At 36.9% G+C, this 10,300-nt stretch overlaps 1 protein-coding gene across 1 annotated transcript in view; it reads right to left on the bottom strand.

Annotated features, from left to right (window-relative positions):
* The window catches only part of SLC12A6 (solute carrier family 12 (potassium/chloride transporter), member 6), a 35,434-nt gene that overhangs the window by 16,936 nt on the left and 8,198 nt on the right, over nt 1–10,300 (bottom strand). The window contains exons 2-10 of the mRNA XM_012649371.1: nt 9,622–9,753; nt 8,423–8,569; nt 6,968–7,022; nt 6,305–6,435; nt 5,301–5,542; nt 3,346–3,560; nt 2,328–2,486; nt 2,053–2,151; nt 1,717–1,774 (exon numbers count right to left, since the gene is read on the bottom strand). Coding sequence (XP_012504825.1) covers nt 1,717–1,774; nt 2,053–2,151; nt 2,328–2,486; nt 3,346–3,560; nt 5,301–5,542; nt 6,305–6,435; nt 6,968–7,022; nt 8,423–8,569; nt 9,622–9,747 — 1,232 coding nt within the window. The 5' untranslated portion in view covers nt 9,748–9,753. The remainder of the gene's footprint in view (nt 1–1,716; nt 1,775–2,052; nt 2,152–2,327; nt 2,487–3,345; nt 3,561–5,300; nt 5,543–6,304; nt 6,436–6,967; nt 7,023–8,422; nt 8,570–9,621; nt 9,754–10,300) is intronic.

Here is a 10,300-nt window from a genome sequence, read left to right as displayed (position 1 = left end):
ATTTTTAGTTGTCTAGCTAATTTCTTTCTATTTGTTTAGTAGAGACAGGGTCTCACTATTGCTCAGGCTGGTCTCGAACTCCTGAGCTCAAACGATCCATCTGCCTCGGCCTCCCAGAATGCTAGGATTACAGGCGTGAGCCACCACGCCCGGCCTGTGCATGATTCTTGATGCACATGTCCATGCATTTCTGTTGGATATACCTAGAAGTGGAGTAGCTGAGTCATAGATTTGTGCATATTCAACTTTAGGAGATAATTATCACTAGTCTTCCAAAATAGTATTCCAATTTACACTCTCAGTAATAATTTTTATATTATGGTGTAATTTACCAAACCTCCATACATCCCCCATTACAATAGCATAGTGATATATTACACCATATATGTACATAGACACACTTACATATATGTGTGTATATATACACACATAGTGTTACATATACATACATATATATATATACCCTGTGCTGCTTAGAGCTTAATATGTAGGGAAGAGTGATATGCAAATGAGTAGCAGCAATATAGTATAGTAAGTGCAGTAATATAGTATATTCAAATATAGTGGCTAAACAAAGGGAGGAGTGGTTATCTCCATTTGAGTATAGAAAAGCTTTATAGGAAAGATACTTAGCCCAGTCTTAGAGGACAAATGTGAGTCAGCCTGGTGGGAGAAACCTATTCTAAGCAAAGGAAACTGCACAGAGAAATGTGTAGATAATGGAGATCTGAAAAAAGACATATTTAACTCTAAGTTATGGCTGGAGCACAGGGAGCTTATGAGGGAATGGCAGGAGATAAGAGAAGAAAGACGCAGAGAGGGCCAGATCAGGGAGGTTTTAAGGGGGGTTTTAAGAGCCTGTGGCAGGCTCTGAAGTAGGGAGGTTTGTATGATCAAATTTTGTGTTTTAGAAAAATCATTCTGGTGGCAGTGTGGAAGGAGGATTGGAAGGTAGTAAAATTGAAAGGAAGATTATTACAATAATATAGGCAAAAAGTCCTGAAGGGCCTGTACAAAGAATAGGGGAAAGAATGAATCCATTAACGTTGAAAGGTAGAACTTCTAGGGCTCAGAAACCAAATGAGGGAATTAATGGAAAAGTCTAGGATGTCACCTAAGTTTCTGTTTTAAGAGAGGATTAGTGGTGAAGCTATTAACCAAGATGAGGAAAATGTGAGAAGTAGCAGGTTTGTCTAGGAATCTCTTGCAAAAACATATTTTACACTCATAGGTAAGAGGAAAGGAAAAATAAACACAGCAGCCTTCATGAAGAAAATGAAGAAAGTAAGCTTCAGGCTTTTATTTAGAATGCCAATCAGAATTACATAGATACTTTTCTCTTATGGAGGAGATAATAGAGACACTGAAATGTGTGTATGTGTGTTTTTTTTTTTAACTTGCTCTCCTTTACTTTTGGTATGGTTTCCCAACTATAGCAAATGAAAATGTACAGGGAAGTCCTTCCTATTCAGACAAATTCACTGCTTGTTTGAAGAGCTATATTCACTGCATCTCATATATTTATAACAATGTACTGGCCCTTATTATTCACTAACCCTTTTTGGAACTATATACATATATTTTTTTTCTTATTGTTAGTTATGATTGATACCTCAGGTTGGGTTTTTGAGTTTATAACTGTCTTGGAGATATGTGGGATGATCAGATGTCATGGAAAACAGACAAACAATTGTTACAAAAAAATTAACTACTCACTTGTCTCTGAGAACAACTCCTTCAATACATGCACCAAAAAGAACAACATTGCTTAAATCTATCATATTAAGAGTCAAGGAAACTGCTATTTACCCTTTAACATGACATAGAAAGTGGACATTCAGGATATTTCTTCTGTCAGTAAAATGAGTTGCTAAATTCACTATTCCTATAAACTCTTTCTTAAATTTTATATTTGATGTGGGCAGATTATCTGGCAAGAAGTAAGGTGGTAAAAAACAGATATCCTTATTACCAGAATAAAAATACTGATCACCCTTGTTCTACTGGATATTCCTATGACTAAGACTCAGACAGGAGCCATGAAAAGGATACAGACAAAGGAGGTGGTCAGGATGGCAAGGATAGTACCAATGGGAATAGACTTCTGAGCATCTTTCAGATCTCCAGACCTGTTTGATCCAGCCATGATACCTTTAGAGAGGGGAAAAAAATCAAGTTAATTTCTTGAGTTCCTCGATACTTTGATATTCATATTGATATCAAATCTAGGCAAATCTAGGAATCCTGAGAATATAATTCTGTCTCCTGAGAAAAATCATTCCCTGGGTCTGACAGCTTCTAATATAGACAACAACCTATCTGCTTACCTGTGACAGACGGAAAGAAGATTCCCACGAGAAGAGTGAAGGAGGTGGTGATGTCAACAAGAACATATTCGTGGTTTAAGCTGCCTAAGACATCAGAAGATTTGGCTGAGGGCTTTTCAATGATCTCTCCCTTGGGTAGATAATTACTCCAAAGATTCTCTGCAGTGAGAAAAATGGAATATAAGCAACAGCAATATGGAAAGAAGATAATTAATTAATTTCCTATCCAAACAACATTCAAAATCAGACTCCTCATTTATATAGTTTTTAAAGGTATGTTTGCTTCTACATGAGTACCTATACACACATATTCATTACATAATAAAACACAAATAAAAACATAATGCCCCTCTAAGAAGGAAGAGTTCCAAGAAACAAAACTAAAAACATGTCCTCCTCATCCAGCTCAAGTACAATTTGACAAAATGCTTTGGCACATACAAATGCAATTAACTTTACTAATGCAAATTAGTAAAAGTTAAGAAGACTCAAGCTGAATGCCCCTCAAAGCTCATTATTCCTTTTTATTAGTCATCAATGCTGTTTCTAACACTATAGTGTGAACTTGCTTCCCTGCAAAGAAATTTGTGGAAAAATTGTTTAAGATAGAAGTCACTTAACCAAAGAGTTTTAGGAATTTAGCTGAATTAGGAAAACACATATGTGGATGTGGTGACATTAAATAGTTCTATTCTGTCAATGTAGGAATAACATTGGCAATTTTACAACAATACACAGAATATTTTATCTTATCCTAGGTTAAAAAGTGACTTGTTCAGCTCTGTTCTCAAAAGGAGGTAAATTTTAGCAGACGATACTCTGTAAAGGAGTCCTGAATAAGGATAATTTTACTAATGGAAAAGCAGAAATATGTTGAATTAAGAGCTGTGTGCTGTACTTAAGGAGGGAAGTGGCACCATAGCAGTGAGTCTGCATGAACAACAGAAGTGTCTAAGACGTCAAAGCCTATTTTCCTCAGAGAACAAGAAGAAACTTCTCAAATAACCCCCTAACTTACCTGTAATGATACCACTAGCCAATCCAGGAATGCCCTGGATTGAAGTGACATTATTGTGAACAAAGTATTCATCACAGGTAGCATTGAAAAATTGACTTGAGTTACAGAAGAAGCCCCATAACTTTGATGGGACTGTCATGTTGTTAATTTCCTTGGTCTTGGCGCAAATGTCAATGTGTCTTGATGAAAGGGTGCGGTTACCCAGCATGCAGACCCTAAGTGAAAACAAATAGGGAGAAAGATCGAGCAAGGGAAAAATACACTAAAAAAAGAAAATAGATTAGTAAAGGAAAAATAAAATCTCATCTCTAAGAGTTTCTACTGTCATGGGTGAGTAACACTGTGAATGATGATTTACATTTTCTGCTAATTCAATCTTTACAGCAATCACGCAACGTATTAGTATTGGTATTTCTGTGTTGTGAATGAAGGAACTGAACTTTAGGGAGTTACAGAGTTAACCGAAGGTTAGGGAAATATGTAAGGTATTTCACCCAAGGTCATAGGTGGCAGGCTGCAGTGACAGAATTCAAATTGAAGAACTGTGAAGACACTATGCTGACTCATCTTCTTAAGTTTTTAGGCTAAAATTGTTAGGTCTAAAAGAATCCTGAAGTCCTTTTGTTCTTCTTATTAAAAAAAAAAATGCCTCTATTTTTTTTGGCCTAGAAAAGCCTTACATTGGTAACAATCTCCTTGAAAATGTTATGCTAAAGGTTGAACCTTCTGGCTATTGTTGTGAGGAAAACAGCTTGGCTAGAATTTAAAAAAAGCACATACCTCTATGGCCTAAGAGAAAACTGTTTTTGAACTTAAGCCTAGACTCAGTGGGAGTGAGGGTATTTAAGGATAATACAAATATTAACTGCTGGTTTTATTTTTTTCTTTAACCCAGAGACATAAATATGAACAAAGGAATAAAACATCCACAATTAAAATAGCCCTCAAGTCGAACAAGGCAACTTTTAAAATCTGCAAAATGACTGCATAAATACACAATGAATCATGTACCTATTACTCAGCTTCAACAGCTCTCAACATTTCCCAGTCATATTTCATGTATTCCTCTAGGCTTTTTGTCTTGTTTTGCTCTATTATCTTAAAGAAAATACCATGCATCACAACCTTTTACCAACCAAAAAAAGAGGAGAAGCCTCAACGGAGAACTCGAGCCAAAATGGAATTTCCCAAATTGAAATATAGCCAGAATGTCACCCTTTAGAACTCTTATGACTCTAAAAAGGATCTTCAGCTATTTTACAGGCCCTAGATAAACAGACTAAAAACTTATGATGGAATCTATTACTGACATCACATAGCGTGGCATAGTAGAAGAAACACTGGATGGCAAGTCAAGAAATCGCAGGGTTCTTGCTCTGTCATTAATAAACTTTGGGGCAAGTCATAAACCTTAATGGACCTGTCTTTTTGTCTTGAAAAATCTATTTTTCTATCATCTGGTTAAATCAACATACAACTGATGCGTTTGATCCCCAGAGGATCCAGAAAACTTTCTAAAGACAATCTCTGTAACAAGATTACAGAAAACACTGTCAGCCAGTCCCTATTAGGGGTAGGGAACCTCGGGCCCTGGGGCCACATGTGGCCTTTGGGATCCTTGAGTGTGGCCCTTTGACTGAATCCAAATTTTACAGAACAAATAAGGGGATTTGGTCTGTGAAGTTTGGATTCAGTTAAGGTGTCACACTCGGGGATCTAGAGGGCCACATGTGGCCCCATAGCTGCAGGTTCCCCATCCTGGCAAGGAAGAGGATAGACAGAATATAGTTTGCTGGGAGTCTTCTTGCCTAGGCTGGGAAGGAAGTCTACCTGGGCTTATCCAAGAGGGAAATTTCAGGAAGACTCTGTAATAGTCTGACTTGAAATGATCACACCACCAGATATTGCCAATGACTACCCAATAATGATGGCTAGTAAGAGAGACAGACACGTACGGGAAGTGTGGAGGGGCAAAAGAAGACTTGATGGCTCCAGCATAGATGGCCAAGATGGACACAATGACACAGGCCAGGAAAAGTGAAGCAAACTTGTTCACATAGCGTACGCCGATAAATACCACCAATACCATGAGGACCAAAAAAGCTGTGCCATAGACACGCATGTTATTTAGCATGGCTGCCGATTCCTTGAATGCATCATCACTGCGAAAGATGGCAGCCCGGGGGACAATATATACCTGTTAGGCGAAAAAAAGTAAAAAATTAGGTCATTTCAAAATAATCAAGTAAAAAGGCTGTAGTTTTCCATCTTGGGTAGAGACAAAAAAAAAAAAAAGAAAGAAAGAAAAAGGCTGTAGTAGTTTTCATTTGCCTCCACAAAGGAAAGCAAAGCTGGGACAGAAAATGACTGGAGAATTAGTCTAATTCCAATTTGGATCTGACATGCCTACATAAATGGGATGTCATGGATTTTGTTTGTTTCTTTTGGTCTATTATACATGCTGTTCTGAATAACTACATTTCCAAAAGGGAAAAAAAGGAATAAATGAATAATTTTATTCAAAAGGTTATATAAAATAACTATAATGATTACCTTGAGCTCTGCTTCTGCTATTACTACTTTAAATAGTAAAAAATATATCTCAGTGAATAAATAGAGAAATTAAAAACATTTTATTTCATGGCGATGAAGACATCAAAAGAGATAAACTTTATTTTACTTTTTCCCATTGGTTCAAGTCTTGTCTCCAAGACTTTAACTTCTTGGTTGAGGTGGCAGAATGGTGGTGACTGGGTGGAGGGGAAGGGTTGTCTGGCAAAGGGTGGGAACTTCAACCTTTCTACCTCATATTCACAATAAGAGGCCAGCAACAGGTTAGCAATCCATCACCTGATTTATTCCTATAGCTGATCTCTCAGAAGCGTTGATATCAAAGAACAAAATAAACCCAAATCTGTATCTCTTCTATATAGTAGACAAAAATTAAGTCATTACTCACCAGAAAGATTTCAATGGCACCAAGGATATACATGGCTGCTGCAAATGTGGTACCAAGATAAAAGCACAGGCCAACAGCCCCTCCAAACTCTGGGCCCAGTGCCCGGGAAATCATAAAGTATGAGCCCCCAGCTAAAAGACAACATAGAAGGTAAATAGGATAAAGAGAGTACATTAGTAAGAGGAATGTAATAAGTCATAAATAAGAATAAAAATATGTATGAAGGACAAATGTTTCAGGCTTCTGAAAACCTGAATGTGATAAAATGATTTACTAGTGGGAAGTAAAAGATGCAACCTTTATTTTAGGATATACTGCCCATCTAATGTGCCACATGAAGCATTACAGTTTGCCAGTTATTACTTAGAAAAAAATGGTAAATATTTACTATAGGCATGAGATAGCCCAATAAAATATATTCTAATTAAAAGAAACTAAGAATGTGACTAAAATTAAAGCATTCTAGTTTAGAAAATAGAGATTTTAAAGAAAGTATCGTACAGTCAAATAGTATAGTGTCTATGTCCTACAGGCCGTTACTCTGCTATAGTACAGAGCAGACTAAATAGTATTCTGTTCCCCAGAAGTTTGTACCTCTAGCTGTATAGCATGAACACAGAATAATCACTGAGAATCCCTGAAACCCAATCTTGGCCTACTGACCTGGCACCACTCCATTAGTGGCAATGGCACTCATGGAGATAGCAGTTAACATTGTCTGTAGACAAAGGGAAAGGAGAGGATTGTTATTATGCAAAGATGACATTTCTGTACTACTTTCCCATCTGTAGACCTCAGAGCACTTACCAGACATTTAACTCTACTTTCTTTTATGGAGGCAGTTGCCTATCATACCCAATGGTATGGAAATAAGATTATGTGGTCCCACTCATTGCACTAGTCACACTATTCTAATAATACCTGGAGTATTCTGTTAAAATGCTCCTACATTATAATCAGTAGGTTATGTGCTATTTAAGAATTGCTAATCTCACCCTGTATCTCCTAGTTAAACAGGAAATACAGTATAACATACTCGAAAGGAATAAGTAGGGAAACAACTTGGAAAATAGGTTAGAACCTGCCTAAAGGTAACTATGACACCAAGAACAATATTCAGTAAGAAAGGGAACCACTGAAGGCTTTTGAGCACATACGAACTGTATTTTAAAAACATTACCTGGTAGCACAGTATAGAATGAATTGCAGATGGGGAGTAGCTGGAGGCAGAGTGACCACTTAGTAGGCTACTATAGTAGTTTAGTGAGAAGCAAAAATTACAGTGGAGGTAGTGGGAACAAAAAGGAAGGCTTGAATGTAAGAGATTTAGAGAGAGAATGGATTAGTACTGGTAGCTGATTACAAGAGTGAGGCAATTAAGGAATCAAATATAGCCTTGAAATTTTAAGCTTGAGAAACTTCAAAAAAAAAAAAGGTGGTACCATTAATTTTAAGTTATTAATGATATGGACTATATCTGCTTGACCTGTTTTGTACAGTACTCAGCTGAGCACAATGCACAGGGAGGGTTTAATGGTTATTGTGATAAAAGAGGACAGTAGAAACCTATAATAAATTTGATAGATGTGGCTGGTATACATAAATAGGAGGAGTTTAAATTAAAGGAGGATCAAAATGTTCTAGGTATAGTGAAGAGAAGACCTGGAAAGAACAACCGAATTTCTAAGGAAGGGAAGAGACTTCAAAACAAAACACCAAATATCCCTCACCCCCACAAATAACTCTGTTTTATTTCTCAGTACCTACTGGAGTAGTACATCACATTTTCTGACACATTTTCTGTCACAACTTTGATGCTATCAAGCTCAAATGGTTTGGATTGTGAATTCTTTAAAGATAGGGACTTTATCTCTTATTTCCAATTGAAGTCTTACTTTGTAATTTCTAGTATATCATATAATATAATAGATAGCAAGCAGTGAATAACAGGCACTAAATAACTGAAAGTCCTTTAGGTTTTAATATTGGAATAACCTTTCCTGTTGAGATCATGAGTCTTTCCCTAGATGCTTTGTTTTATTCCCAAAGAGGTCAAGTGCATATGCTGGAGAATTCGCAATGTTCCAGGTAATCTGCAGAAGCCAATGTAGGACTTACACAGCAGCAGCAGATAAGGACAATTGCAAAAGCCTGAAGAACTCCAGCTGTGCCTACCACCCATGTAAGGCGTAGAAAGAGGATCACTCCAAAAATATTTTGTAGACACGGGAGGTAGACGCCCATGAAGGTACCCATTTGGGGGGTCTGGAAAGAAAGATGTTGACAAGACAAAAAAAATCATATAGTCATCCCAAAGAGAGGTTTTTATTCTTTTACTTTTATATAACCCCTTGAATCCCAACTACCATATTAATCCCAGAGCAGAGATCCTAAGTTTAAGCACTATCTTTTAAAAGGCACATATAAAATTTCCATCTTTCAAATGTATATCACCATACTTTTATTATTCCTAGAGCTACATATTTTTACTTTACATAGGTTCCCACACATTTTTTTATTATACATAGGCATTTGGCCACAAATAAACTTTTAAGCACGCCCCCAACAATTTTCAAGTTTTCTGTTTTTCAAAGCTGTTGGCTTTCTCTTCATTTAAAAACTGAATAAGGACTTGATAGAATTGCTTCAGAATTTGGCAGAAATTCTTCACAGTAGTTGGTAAATAAAGTAAATGATAAAATAAAGATCTGAGGGCCATTTTACCCCTTTTCATAGAGCTGAAGAACCAGAATGCTAAATTGAATGTCTCATATTTTCATTTTGAGACAAACTGATATTTGGTCTTTAAAAAACCCAACAATTTCACAACAGACAGATGGCACAGGCAGATGAGTATGGACACTCTTCTCTTGAAGTGCTTGCTGTGCCCTCTCCCTGGGAATGCTCTTTTCCCACGTGGCTCACTCCCTCACAAGCTAGATCTCTGCTCAAATATCGCCTTGTCCGAAAGGCTTTCCCCGTCCACCCTATCCAAAGCAGCACCCACCTCCATTCTGGCTCCTTTGCCAGTCTCTTTACTCTGCTTAAATTTTTGTTAAAGCACTTATCAACACTTAATATTGTATATATTTTAACACAGTTAAAACAACTTAAGGGCTGTCTCCCCACACTAGAATTTAGACTGCGTGACAGCCTGGACATTGTATGTTCTGTTTGTGCTATGACCCAAGTGCCCAGAAAAGTGCCAAGTGTATATCAAGCCTTTAAGAGTAACTGAACACAGAATGATGCCCTGGGTATTTCCTCCTGTCTTATATACAATCTTCTAATTCATCCTTGCTATTTTGAGGCCTCACCTTGGTAGGCTTCTTTTTCCCTTCTGTGATGTTTTCTGCCTCTTCATGTTCCTTTACTCCTTGAGTCAGATTAGTGTAGTTGGCCATGCGGTTGAGGAGAGAAGACACTTTTGGTCTGGTGTCCATTTCTTCCTATAAAGCCAGTAATACGGAAGAAATGAGTTATAAAGAACACTGAAAATAAGCATCAAAACATTTCTACCAAAAAACTGAAAAGTAAATGAAAAAATATTTCACATGTAAATATTATAAGAAAATTTATAAATGAGACTTTATTCTCCTTTCTTTTCCCCCAGCCACAACATTAAAAAAAAAAATCACACTTAAGGCAACATGAATCCTCACAAAATTTTTTTTAATTGACAAATAAAAATTGTATATATTTATGGTGTACAATGTGGTGTTTTGATATATGTATACATTTTGGCATGATTAAATCAATCTATTTAACATATCCCTGGCCTCAAATACTTTTTTGTTGTGGTGATACCATTTAAAATCACTGTCTTAGCAATTTTCAAGTATACATTATTAATTATAGTCACCATGCTATACAACAGATTTCAAAAACTTTTTCCTGGCTGGGCGTGGTGGCTCATGCCTGTAATCCTAGCACTCTGGGAGGCCAAGGCGGGTTGATCGCTCAAGGTCAGGAGTTCGAGACCAGCCTGAGCAAGAG

This window comes from Propithecus coquereli, unplaced genomic scaffold, assembly GCF_000956105.1.
Source record: "Propithecus coquereli isolate 6110/MARCELLA unplaced genomic scaffold, Pcoq_1.0 Scaffold3, whole genome shotgun sequence".
Lineage (NCBI taxonomy): Eukaryota > Metazoa > Chordata > Mammalia > Primates > Indriidae > Propithecus > Propithecus coquereli.
This window is presented reverse-complemented; position numbering and strand designations above follow the sequence as displayed.